This window comes from Ambystoma mexicanum, chromosome 6q (genome assembly GCF_040938575.1).
Source record: "Ambystoma mexicanum isolate Mex_15411 chromosome 6q, UKY_AmexF1_1, whole genome shotgun sequence".
NCBI classification, from domain to species: Eukaryota; Metazoa; Chordata; class Amphibia; order Caudata; family Ambystomatidae; genus Ambystoma; species Ambystoma mexicanum.
Genome location: NC_090937.1, coordinates 1,424,583,930 through 1,424,598,138, shown reverse-complemented (window position 1 = coordinate 1,424,598,138; position 14,209 = coordinate 1,424,583,930). Strand labels below are relative to the sequence as shown.

Here is a 14,209-nt window from a genome sequence, read left to right as displayed (position 1 = left end):
TAATAGCACCACTCGAATGGAAAAAAGAGAAGAAATCCTTACACTCCAACTCAGTGCTTTAAGTGGGGTAAGAAATTGAGGGGGGGCCCTCGTTTGTGGGCGTGGCCTAAAAGTGCACAAATCATAGTAAGGTGCGCAAACAAATCTATAAATGTATGTGAGCATTTATATGTTTGTATGCGTACTACTATGGTGTGTGTACTTTTCAAGCCATATTTTATAAACATAGCAATGTTACATATTTCTATGTTTATAAAAGGTGGTTTGAAAAGTGCACAAACCATAGTAAGTTATGCACACTTGTGTGCTTACCTTACTATGGTTTGTGTACGTTTCAAGCCACCTTTTATAAACATAGATATTTGTAACATGTTTCTATGTTTCTAAAAGATGGCTTGACACGTAAACAATTCAAGGCATGACGGACGAAACAAACCGCAAGGTGGCTTTGTCCGTCGACAAAGCTTTATAAAAGATGCCTTGAATTGTGCACGTTTCAAGCCGTCTTTTATAAACATAGAAATATTTCTACCTTTTATAAAAGATGGCTTGAAACGTACACAGTTCAAGGCATCTTTTATAAAGCTTTGCCGACTGAGAAAGGCACCTCGGGCTCTGTGATCTATCTGCTATCACTGAGCCCGAGGTGTCTTTCACCCTCTGCGAACCCGCGGGCTCCATGATTTAATCTGCATATTAGATCACGGAGCCCGTGGGGGTCAGTGACCTGGGGAGGGAAAACAAAGGGACAGTAACTTCCTCTGATGACCCTGATGAGGGGTCATCAGAGGGAGTTACACTAACTGACAGAAGTGCCGCCAGCCTCAGCGTCGCTGTGGCTGGCTGGCACTTCTGTCAGCTTGGCCAACATAATGACGGGCGCATCTCCCGTCGCGGCTGCGGCCGCGGCGGGATAATGCATCCCGCAATGTTGTGTGGGACGGGGGGCCCCGGCTGGGCCCCGGCTCAGCCCCACTTTCTGGAGACTGCCGGGGCCCGGCCCCGGCAGGCCCCGGCCCACTTAAAGCACTGCTCCAACTCCTGGTTTACTGAAGAACTGCACTCAATGCGATCCCACAAAAGAGCAGCACTAAAAAACTGGCAATCTGACCCCTGCACCAATACCAAAAACATATTCAATTTAATCTCCCACCAATACAAGAGAGCTATCTCCAAAGCCAACGCCTTCAACACTTGTATCGCCAATGAACAAGAAAGTCACACTCCAAAGAGATTTTCGCAATCTTTAATGAGCTCATCTCCCCCCCCCCCCCAATACTCCAGATGAAATAATCAAAGATGAAGCGTGGTGTACCAGCATTCAAGCTGCCATGCTTCACAAAATTGACCTTCTCCAAAAGAAAATCAAAGAACACTGCAAAGCACTTCCTCACCAGACAGGAACCAAACCGACCAACACCCCACCCACTTCCTCCAAGCCCACCATACCGGACTTCTCCTTCAGAGATGTCACTGAAACAGAAGTTATTAACCTAATAAACCTCAAACACTCCCCTTGCAAAGGCGACATTTGCCCACCTAAACTAGTCAAAGACTGCGCAGACTGCCTTGCGCCGCTCCTCACGGCATTTATCAATGCGTCCTTTAAAACAGGCATCATCCCAGCCAACCTCAAAGAGGCTTGGGTCCGGCCTCTCCTAAAAAAACGACTCTTCACCCCTCACAACCCAACAACTATAGACCAATAACCACTGTGCCATTCTTGCTGAAATTACTGGACAAAGCCGCACACTGCCAAATCCAACACTTTCTGGAAACCCACTCCATCCTCGGGACGAGGCAATCGGGCTTCCGGAAAGGACATGGCACAGAAACAGCCCTGGTAGATCTGAAGAGCCAGATCACCCAAATCATGGACAAAGGCAAGCCGGCTCTTCTGCTTCTTCTAGATCTCTCAGCCGCGTTTGATCTGGTTGATCACAAGATTCTCACTTCCCACCTCACGCACTCAGCCAACTTCTCCAAAGAAGCAGCCGCCTGGATCACTTCCTTCCTCGAAGGTAGGGCCATGAAAGTCTTCTCTGGCATCGCCAACGCCACTCCCACGACAATCCACTGCGGGGTCCCTCAAGGTTCCTGCACTGCACCTACACTCTATAACTTGTTCACCAAGCCCCTCTTTGACAAACTTGACTCATACGGCATCACCTACACGAACTACGCGGACGACACACAAGTACTTCTACCCCTCTCAGGCTCATACAACGAAGACGCAAAGGCTCTCCACACTATCTACACCATCATCAAGGCATGGATGGCAATTAATGGCCTCTGCCTCAATGGTGAAAAGACTGAAATCTTGATATTAGGTCAACAGAACACCTTAGACAAACTGGACAAACTGTACACTAACTTCTCCATTGACAACTCCATCATCCCCGTGTCCACAGCCGTCAAGACACTGGGAGTATACCTTGACTCTTCGCTATCAATGACTAGACAAGTCAGCGCAATCACTTCCGCATCCGCACACACCACCAAACTTATAAACGGCAATCAAGCCCTACCTCTCTAAACCTAACTGCCTCTCCATAGTGAGGGCAACCATTGGAGCCAAATTGGACTACTGCAATGCTCTCCTAGCAGGCACATCAGCCAAAAACATAAATAGACTACAAATCACGCAGAACAACGCTCTCCGGGCCGCTCTTACTATCCCAAGAAGAGAGCATATCACCCAGGCCAGGCTCTCAGCCCAATGGCTCCCAGTCAAAGAACGGATCACCCTCAAAATCCTCACCCTCACTCACAAATGCCTCTCCTTCTCCGCCCCGTCCTATCTTTCAGATACCATCCTCAAACCTTCCTCCACACGTCCCACTAGGACGCAATACGCTAACCTACTCTGCATCCCACGCATCAAAAAAGCCAAAGCCGGAGGTCTAGGTTTTCCCTACATTGCAGCACAGACATGGAACGCTCTCCCTTCAGACATCCGAACGGAAAACTCACTTCCCATCTTTCGCAGGAAACTGAAAACCTCGTTCCTTGCAAAATAACTAGCAAACTCTCAAGAAGCCACGTAAATATACTGCCTTGCTATTGTATATATTTCCTCTGTAATTTATGTACTACTTGTAACTACGGTTTCCTTTGCAACTAAGATGTCTGTAACAAACGCCACGATGCTTCTGGGCTGATGTGCGCTCAACAAATTTGAATAAATAAATAGATGAACATGGAACTGCATGGACGGAGGGCGCAGGTACGGCCCCCGGTGCAGTGGGGAGCAAGAAGGAAGGTTGCAGGGTAAGAGCGGGGAGAAGTCGGTATGGTCGTGGCGGGAGCAGGGAGTCCCCATGCAAGGGCGGATAGCCATGAGATGCTGTTCAATTTGCCAGCCCCATATAGGAGGTGGTTGGGCTTGGGTTACGGTTACAGGTTATCACATGGACTGGCAGAGGAGAGAAAGTTCGTGGTTTAAGTGTGGAATATTGGGGGGGGGGAGGTTTAGTTGCGGCATTACTTGGGGGTACCAGATGGGAGAGCATATGATGGACAGAGGAGGCCAGGGCGCTGTGTGCATGAATACGTAATGCTGGTATACCACACAGGTTAGGGCTTTAGTGGGTTAGGAAATTAAATAAGTCAGACGAATAATGACAAGGGGAACATCAGAAGATTTTCCGGTTTTCAGAACAAAATAGTGGGGGCAGCAGTGGGCAGGTGGTGTCAGAGTGCAGTGAGTAGGCGGGCATGGGGTATAAGGGCAAGAGAATGTTTCAGAAGAAACTAATAAGGAATAAGGAAATAATTACATAAATGGGGGGAAATAGGAAAGAAGGGTCAAAGGGGCCTAGGTGTTGACAAGGACCCGTTATGGCTCTGCGGAAGTGTTGGCGGGTTTTCAAAGTACATTTGAGGGCGTTGGAAAACAAAAACAATAAAAAACAGAGAAATTAAAAAGGGGGGTGGGTGTAGCAGGTTGGGGGGAGAGTTTGGGCGTGGTGGGATGAACAGAGTTGGTGGCGTAGGGTCCAAAAAGGGGTGGGGTGCATAATAATGGTGCTGGTGCAGATTGACAAAGGTTTAATTAGGAGTTTTGGGGCATAGAAGTGGTCATGAATATAATGAATATGGAACTCATAAATAAGGGGGGAAAAGAAAGTATGTGGCTGCTAGAGGAAGGGAGGTGCATTGGTGCTCGGTTTGGGAAACTAAACATGGGGCAGACACGTAAAGGAGAACAGGTTTTCGGTATCTGGTCAGGGGGAGAATTTGGATACCAGGATAAGTGGTAAAGGGTTTGGGGTTGGAGAGTATGAGCAGTACAGGGAAAGGTACGGGCTGAGGGATTGGCCAGAAAGGAGAGGTAGTGAGTGCAGAGGAGGAGAAAGGTTTCTGTAGGGCATGGAATTATTGGGGGCAACAGGAATTTTTGAGGTTTACAGTGTCAGGTCTTGGATATGAGGGAGGATTAGTAGCGGAGTGCAGTAAGGTGGATTGATTTCAATTGTGCATGGTGTTGATCTTGTCTTTTCTTTCACAGATGCAGCTGGAGAGATGTTTTGAAGACGATAAGGACCGGTCAATGTATGCAGGGTGTCTGTTAATGTAGGAGTATAAAGTTTAGGGCAGTTGGGTACAGTGTTTTCTCCCAAGAGAATGTTTTGATGGTGGGGATTAAGGACATGAGGGTTATTAGGGGGATGTAGAGAAGTGAGTTGGCCATGGCGAGTTTTGGAGCATAAGGAGATTGTATATGAGAACTTTGAAGTTTTCAGGGAAGATGGGGTTCACCTGTCAGATATCAGGGTGAGGGGGGGGCAGAGCTTAGGTCATTGTGCTATCTGACCGTTATATTATCAAGTAAACTATGAGATGGTATTATTGTAGTTCTTGAAAGAGAAAACTTAAATATTTGTACTAACCGAGTTCGGAAGTTGGGTGGTCAAGTGCCTAAATTGGAGAAAGGACTAAACCCCTGTATTAACTAAAGTCTTTGATCCTGGGAAAATAATGTAAACTCACTGTGCTTAAAACTGTACACAATGTAGTGCTTAAGTGATTAAGTTCACGCTAGTAAATAAAACTCGCTTATAGTGGGCCCGATTTAGTGTTCCGGTAGCACTGGGCTTCTTTCAGCCCCATATCGCTTGATTGTATTGGGGGATACATATATTCTTACTAGCCAGTCAGTGTAGCATTGAAGCAGCATGACCAACACTAATGTCCTCCTCTCCTGTTGCTGCCAGTCACTGAAGTGGCCCAGCCCAGAGCTTCACCCCACAGCTGATGTCAAGAGGAGGGTTGGGCACCAACCTCAGAGCAGGGTAAGGTTGCCATGCTGTGTGCAGATCTGAAGAGATAGGGCTCTGTGGCGGGCGTCTTTAGATATTGTGTAATTTGTCTGGAGTAGTGGTTATTGTGCACTCCGGGTTGCTAATGTAAACTGCTTATTTGGTCGTCAGTGAGGTCTTGCTGAGAGATGTGGGGAGTTGGGTCGATACAGCTGTGGTGGGTTAGTGTGGTGTGTAGGGAAATGAAGTGTCAACAAATGGGCTTCGGTTTGAGTACGTGCCATTGTGTGAACCTGTGTGTGTCACGGTGGGAGATAGTGTTAGGTAGTCTGCTAGGACAGCTATAGTAACAACTAAGGGCAACCTTTTTCACTTTGGCAATCTCCCGGTCTCTCACATTCATTGGTTCATATCCACGCAGAACAGGTTTTTACAACTGTGTTGTTTGGCTAACTCATGCTATGCCACGTTCCACTTTGCCATGGTGCAAATACAGGGTCCACTCTTTGTAGCAGTTACTCAGGGCCTGCCTATCGGCCCCACTCACACCTCGAAGACACTCATAGCGCTATTCCGGCTTAAACCCCATGGTACGATGCAGCTTGGCATGCACAAAGAACTAGCAGCTGACAAATCTAACCACATACAACCACTGCAGCATTAACATGCTGGCAAGTGCCAATAGAATGTACATTTAGTCCTTGACATCCATCAGGTTTACTGGCAATGTCAGTGGCCCAATCTGCTTCAAATTGCCCCATTTGCAGCCAACTGGACACTACTTCCCACAGAAATGACTCCCCCTCTCACAAATGATTGCCTCACATACATAATCTCTGAAGGTAGGAGCGTGGTGTTAGGGAGAATTCTCTCTTTTGGCTGAATTTCCTAATCTAGTGAGTCCCCCAGAAGCTTTGCTGGATTTCTGGAGTTTGTTTTTTTCTCCTGCCAAGAGTGAGACTCTTTTTCTCCCACTCTTGGACATGATTTATGGTGTTCCTTTGACTGTTAATGTGTTTTATGGGCTCCTTTACACCATAGGGTCTCGTGTTTTTTCTATGTGTGTTACACAGCACCCTCTGTGCAGTAACACAGGGGTGTCATAGTGACACCCCGCCATAGACTCCATACCCTGGGACTAACTACTGTCTCCCAGGGCATGTAAAGTGACCATTGACTTTACTAGTCCCAAATTATGAACAGAAACCAGTACAAACCATCATATTGTGTATGTACTGGTCGGGGCAATTCGATTCTACTTTTTATATTCGACTGCAAATATATCCCTATGGGATTTTCCCATTGTTCGAGGCTACCAACTTTAATTATTTAATTCTCATAGCCGCGAACATACCGCTGGTTTATTTATTTAATATTAATTCGCCGGTTGGTATTTTTTGCCAGGACTCCATTCTAAAATGGCGTTTGTGTTCTCTTCTGTGACTCCAACCCAAGTCGAGCCCTTTGTTCCACTTTTTGGCGGGTTTCTCCACAGAAGCCTCCAAAAGTGGTGCCACTCTGTCTGGGTACCACAGGGGGTGCAACAGGGGGTTTAGGCACCCTGGACTGAGTTACCTTGGTAACTCAAGTCGTACTCTTGTGTGATTGGCCCAAGTAGCATGTTTGATTGACAGCTAGGCTGAGTGAATGGGGGTGTGCTGCATAAAAGCAGGGCTTTGGGGACTGGAACTTCAGAAGTCGCCACAGGACCTGAGAATCCGACGAGGGAGAAGCTGAGCCAACCTACCACGACGCCACCACCAGTGGAGCCCTGCGGAACCGACTCACCACTTCCCGACGACAGAGAAGATCCCCCGACTGGTGGGCACAACCAGTTTACCTTCTTCTCTTCGCACCCCAGACCGTCTTGTGGTCGAATTGCCCGTGCCAAGCTCCCCGGTAACCGGATAGCCACTTACCACTGGACCGCGAATAAAAGGACCGCTCCTTTTACCTGAGAAATCCGCGGCTGGTTTCTTCCCTGGCAGTGCAACGGACTCCTGTCTTCCTCCCCGACGAGATCCTCTCTTCCCCCGGACGAAGCACCGACTTGCATCCGCTGCTAGGAACAACTGCCCCCGCTGGAGTATTCTCACCATTTTAAAGGTACCGTGTCCGGCAGGCCTCCATTTCTAAAGATTGCTACAAGGTAATAACAACCCCTTAACCTTCTGAACTGGGCTGGCCACCTTGACCCTCTAACTGGTCCCTTTCTTTTGGTCCAACTCTTTTTGAACCTTTGCAAGACTCTTGTGCACTTCAACCGTGTGACCTTGGACACATTTCATTCTGATCCTCTTAAAGTGGATCCGGCCTTCTGAACTCTAACTTCACGGTTTTATTTGCCTTCCTCTCTTGCTTTGATCTTACGAAAGTGTTGGGATCGGTTTCATATTATTCTCTGCTTTTCTCTCCCTTTTTAAACAAATTAATAGAGTGCCATCTGCATTAAGCGCTCACCGCTGTCTGAAAATAAGTGGGGCTTTACTTAAGACTTGTCTAATATTCTTCTAAGGGAGTGTATATCTTTTAGTGACCGTGTTTTTGAATTGCTTACTATTAGTGCCTGTGTGTTTTTCTAGATGTGGTTTTAAATAAATGATTATATCTCTTTTACACCAAGCTCTGGTCAGCGTTTACTTGTTCTACTATGTTCTTTTGACCTATTGTGAATACTCTGTATACTGCCTAACTCTTCTTGAGGGAAGTCGGACTGCTCAGCCACAGCTACCAAGTGAATCTGTGTGGTACAGACTGCTACCAAGTGGGTTTACTGCAAAACACCTGTAGTCCTAAATCTTTTGCAGTGGTCCCAGAGGGAACTGCACAGGTTTCTGCCTAACACGTGGGTTTTGTGTTATGGAGCTGCCTTTTCCTCGAAAATCTTAGTTATGGTGGATCATTTGATGAACAAATGTCCACATGATACATAACAAGCTAACTGTCAAACTGTGACTACAAGCTAACTGTCAAACTGTGACTACAAGCAGAGCGGTTTACCATAAAGGCTCTTCGTGCATGTGTGGCTTACGTCTTGAACTCAGTAAGACCTATAGGATAGTTTATGGTGATCTAACGGTGTCCAACATCAGGTATTGATCGATCAATCAATCTCTCTGGTTCTTCTGCAGCATTCTGAAACTTATTCAGGCATTTATATTGTGCACATAAATCAAAAAATGAAGTGCTCTAAAAAAGCTAGGATTTACAGAAAGGCTCAGGAAACAAGACTCTCTCTAAAGTCATGTGTGTATTGCTGTGCTGGTTGCACCATCGAAGTGTCTCTGTATGTGAAGAGGTCGGCAGTGTATTTCGGCTCCCAGATGACCTTCAGACAGGATTCTCACTTGCACCCATCTCAACAACTTACTGAGGCACATTCACGCATACCGGTCTCTTGAGACTAGAGCAGTCATTGCCTCAGCCTTAAGATCTTCAAAAATCGTTGGATTATTGTAATAGTTTACTGGATGGCACTTCCGCTCTGAATATTAACAAGCTCCAGGTAATTCATACTTGAAGGTCAGAGCTGTCCATGGGCTTAAGAAGCAACAACGCACAAGTGCGGCAAGGGGCAACTTACATTGGCTGCCCGTTTCACAAAGAAGCCACCATAAAACCTGCACTCTTACTTCCAAATGCTTAAACTGATTGCTCTCTAGCTATCTTGTGGAGCGTCAGAGATTCGCACCACTCAGGGAGGGCCTTCGATCCAAAGAACTTTAATTTCTTACTGTACCACAACACAACCTAAAGAAATATGGTGAAATAGCTTTGCCTGTCTAGCTGCTCACACCTGGAATGGGCTTCCCCGCTCAGTTTATTTTTTATTGTTTGGTGGTTGTTAGGCGCTTACACAATAAGACATACCGTTTCAAAGCGCCTACAGGGCAAGAAGGGAGCAAGGGTGTGAAATGCATTAAAACAATATTTCAGAGCAGGGGCTGAGGGGAGTAGAAGGTACGAACCTACTATGCTTTGTGAGTATTCAGAATGTGCAAGTGCAGCAAGGAAGAGGGAAAGGGGGGGGTCATTGCTGGGGAGTCTGTGCTCATGGGTGAGCCACAGATGACGTGCTAGGAATGTTGAGTGCCGAGTTAGATCTATTTCATGTCTTGCGCGTTTCAGGAAAATGATCAAACCCCCCTCCCTATCCTCCCTCTTTACTAGAGGAGTACATTAGATCCATCTTGTTCAGATTTCTGCCCCCCCCCCCAGTATTCTGTGCTGCATGTGAAGCTGAAGGCTCATCATGAGAGGGGGTGTAATGCAGATGTGTCTGAAGTCCAGATTGGGGCTGCAAATAAGAAAAGCCTGTATGCAGGTGTGGGTTGGTGTCTGTAACAATGCAAATTTTGGGAGGGGGGGGCGTGTGCATGTTTGAATGAGGGTGTGTATATCCTGTATGAATGTGTGTGCCAGGCATGGTTTGAAGGTGATCTACACTGGTGCAGCAGTGTTCTTTTTTACCGGCAAAGCCGGCATGCAGAGTGTTCTTACATGTCTATTCTAGCCTGAACTGGTGCAGCCCTGCATGTATTCTTACTGTAGCACAGCATTTTCTACACTGGCATCAAGGGAAAATCCAACACGATGGCACTGGCCTCCACTGGTGCAGCCAGTCTTCCTAGGTTTTCTTTTAGTGCTATTGGTTTTCTGTCAAAGTCAACAAAAGTATGTTGTTACGGAGAGCAGGGATACTGGCATATTTTGGTGAATGGACATGTATGATCACAGCCAGCATCAGAGGGTTTTATATACTAAGGGCAAAGTTATCGTGAAAATGAATTGGTAGATGGTGATCCGGTACAATGTTGGAGACTTGGCAGCTATTGGATTTTCCCGTGCCGTAAAAAATCGATTGCAAACTGTGTGGCTTTTATCCAATTGTTCACAGAAAATTTTCAGTAAAATCCACCGTTTTAAAACTATAGATTTTTTTTTATTTTTTAGAACGTCCATACCCCAAACTCTCTTGATTGGTTCGGGCTCGGTCACTCATACTTATTCATGGGACACTTTTACGTCTCTCCAACTTAAAAGAAATTCACCAACCGCCCCACATGTAGGTAACGGTTGTTCGGCTGAAGAGCAACCGCCTTTAACCAACTACTTCACGGCGTATACAACTTTTTATTGAAAATCGTGATACTAAATCCTTCACACTAATGCGTTAAAAATAAGTCCACAATAAAAGAATTCTTCCCCCAAAGCGAACAACAAAAGCCGCCACCCATGATTACAACGACCCCAAACGGAATAATAATAGGGGGGACACGAGTTAATTCAGCCCATGGGTCTTGACATTCTGGTATCCGTAGGTTTGCTTTACTCAGAGGACTGTGAATGCAGGATTATTGAATATTTTTAAAGAATTTTTTTTTCCTAGAAACTGGCACAAAAATACATATCACGCAAACATGCAAATTATTTCCAAAGCCGTAGATTTGAAACTATGAAGATAAAAGAAATCACCACTGTATGCATTCGAAACGGCTGTTCTGGCGCACTAAACATCTTAAAATAAAGATTTGCCACTACAAATGTCGGCCGTAAGTGGTACTCCTTAAACTACAGTAAAGCTCAACCGAAAACACTACAAAACCAAGAATTCCTGTGAGTTGCAGCGAGGTCTTCACTTATCTCGAAACACCTCAGTAACACACACCCCTTTCTCAGATTGCAGCCCGCAAAAGCACCGATGGGTTCTGCACACACAACTCACCCAGGGAGCAGGCAACGCTTAAGCCCCACAGCAGCGGCGACCTGCCCATGATGCTGAGAGCGGGAACACGCCAGCACCGCGCACCATCTAACACAGCCTTGCTCGCAGCCTCCCTTAGCTTCTCTTTTTTGGAGATGCCGAGTCGGGCGAGATCACCTGACTCCCCGAGATCATGTGCTCGCGTGGAATCAGACTCACAGTCAACAAATCAAGCCGGGCACGTGGCCTCGGGAAGCGCCCCTCCTCCTCCCGGCGACCAGCTGCTAACGCACAGCGCACACGTGAGAACTGGGATCACAAGTCACCTAACCGGAGGCGCACTGCCTGTGCGTGTGTGTTCCAAAAAGCGTCTAGCTGAAGCACGAGGACGTTAAGCGTCCCTTACAGGGGGCGCTGTGAGCAACTACGGCACTGCAGAGCAAGTGCATAGGACGATGCAGAATCATGCAGTCACGACAAAGCATCACAATGATTCTGGCACTTCAAAATCTGAAACTCCTCTTCCTCGATTTTGCTAATATAAGATGCTCTCTTTTACCGCTGGGAAACTTTGACACTTTGATTTTTGCTATTGCAAAACATTGCCACTTTGGTTCACGCTCTTGTTCGACTTGGTCCCTTTGTATTTTTCCACTGTGAAATTTTGCCACTTTAAACCTGCTACTGTGAAACTTTGCCACTTTGATTTACGCTCTTTTGGGACTTGGTCCCTTTGATTTTTTTCTCTCTGAAATTTTGCCACTTTAAACCTGCTACTGTGAACATTTGCCAACCTGATCTTTGCTACTGCGAAACCTTGCCATTTTGATTCTGCTACTGTGAAATTTCGCTACCTTGAACTTGCTGCTGTGGAACTCTACAACTTTGATCTTTGCTACTGTAAAAGTTTGCCACTTTGATTTTTCGAATTGTGCGGCTTGGTCCATTTGAATTTTGCCACCGTGAAACTTTTCCAATTTGGACCTACTCCTGTGAAACATTGCCAATTGGAACCTACTCCCTGAAACTCTCCCACGTTGATCCTTGCCACTGTGAGACTTTGCCACTTAGATCTTCGCTACTTTAAGATAGTTGTGAAACTTTGCTGCTCTGGACCTGCTACCTTGAGATTTCGCCACTTTTGAACGTGCCACTGTGAGACTATGCCACTCTGTAGCTGGAGGTAGGTTTCTGTCTTTGTCTGGGGCCTCCCTTTGGAACTGCCTCCCTGCCACCTTGAAACTTGAGGAGAACCATCTATGGTTCCGGAAGCAACTCAAGACCTTCCTCTTCGCTTCTGCCTTTGCCCTGCTTCTCCCCTGCTGATCTTCCCTCTCCCTCGGCACTGTGCACCTGGCCACCCTCTGTCCTTCTGGCCCAGGTACCTGCTCACTCTGCCATTCTCCTGCACTGCCTCCGGGCCACCCCTTGCACTGGGGCCTGTATCTGTACCCATACAGTTCCCCACCCACTTTTCTTCTGCACTTATCTGATACACTCTATCTGACTAACCTATCACCTTCGCCTCTCACAGGCTGCACTAACACCCTATTTAATTATTTATTTACTTCTATTTATTTTGTTCTCTCCTATGCTCTGCACTTTCCCCCTTTTTACCTTCCCCATGCACTTTCCCCCTTTTTACCTTCCCCATGCACTTGCGCGTTCTCAATGCCACTGGGGCTAGTAAGATCGTTCTTTTTGCTTCTCCCCTGTTCCGCTCCCTTCGCCTGGTCGCGCTCTGAAACACCTGTGTACGAATGCGATATAAATAAAATATCATATCTGGTTTCCACTGTGAATCTTTACCACTTTTATTTTTTTGCATACTGTGAGATAGAGGCGTTGCTAGGGGAGGCTGAAGGGGCTATAGCCCTGGATCTTTTGGTTGTAGCCCCAGATAGAAGCTCATGTGGTACAACCAAAATGCTAACTAGCCCAGAGTCCCGCCAGTCCCGACATTAGCTTAGCCCCTGATCTTTTCCAGACCTAGCAACACCCCTGCTGTGAGACACTGTCTCTTTGAACCCCACCCGTAGAAAGGTTTTGGCAACCTATATATTACTACTGTAAACCGGTAGCGACCCAAAAGATTGTATCTAGAGGTCATAGGTATAAATTACTGAATCCGAAAATACTGAGGTAGGTGAGGAGGGGTTGTGGGGGTGTCCCCCACATTCCTACTTTAGTATGTTCGGGGGCTGCTGGGTTGTCCCCCGCATACAAGAAACAATGTGGGGGACAACAAAAAGAAAAGCTCGAATTGCAAAATGCGACAGAGTGGGCCTCAGTATTTTGCAATTCGAGTTTTTCATCTACGTTCTTTTCCCTGTAAAGCTTGTCAATGTAAATCGCCCTCTCAGTGACCTCCTCTCACTGAACTTGACTACTGTGAACCTCTGTCTCCTTTAATTCTGCTACTGTGAAACTAAGCCTACTGAGTCTTACCACTGGGAAATGTTACCACTCAACTCACCCATATTGATTCTTGCTACTGTGAGACACGGCTCCTGTGAATTTCACTACTGGGAAAGGTTGCCACTCTGAACTTTTGCTCTTGTGGAAATTGATCTCTCTAGGCCCTCCACTATGAGACTTTGTCACCTAGAGCCCTATCATAGTGAGGTTTGCTACACTTTAATTCTCCCACTTAGCCACCAGGAGTATGTGGATCTCTCCACTGCAAAACTGTGTCACTTTGAAATATACTAGGGTGAGACTGTCACTTTGGCCTGCATTTGACTACCAGTATTCTAGCTTTGTGGGAGTCTTCCACCATTGCACGCCTCCATCCTGTATCGTGACACTGTGAACCCTCTCCTCTCTGAACTTTGCTATTATGAAATCCTGATACCTTAAAATCCCCTCAAGTCTGCCACTCTCAATCCCGACATTTGAATTCTACTGCTCTCTGAATTTAACCACTTTAAACCTGCATGATTTTGATTCTTGCTGATTTTGGCCAGCTACCAGCTGAAACCTAACACTCTGTACCTAACTGTTCCTGAATCTAACAACTTAAAACCCTACCACTTTGAAATCTTGCTACTTTGGCATTTAGGCACTTTAAACCCTGCAACCTTATACTCAACAGCCCTGAACCTAGCCACCTTGTATTTCTCACTCTTGAATATAACTACCTAGATCATTAAAATTAACACCTTTGAGTATCTGCTGCCCGAATTTAACCATATTGAATCCAACAAAATTTGAACCCCAGCCAAGTCAAATTTCCACAACCTCC

The 14,209-nt window shown here is 46.4% G+C and overlaps 1 protein-coding gene across 2 annotated transcripts in view; it reads right to left on the bottom strand.

Annotated features, from left to right (window-relative positions):
* The window catches only part of LOC138516754 (signal peptide, CUB and EGF-like domain-containing protein 1), a 656,121-nt gene extending 644,692 nt beyond the window's left edge, over positions 1-11,429 (bottom strand). The window contains exon 1 of one of the 2 annotated variants that reach the window (XM_069632130.1): positions 10,987-11,429. In XM_069632130.1, the coding sequence (XP_069488231.1) occupies positions 10,987-11,035 (49 nt within the window). In that variant the 5' untranslated portion in view covers positions 11,036-11,429. The remainder of the gene's footprint in view (positions 1-10,986) is intronic. The other variant, XM_069632131.1, reaches the window with a different exon arrangement.
* Positions 11,430-14,209: the final 2,780 nt, after the last annotated feature.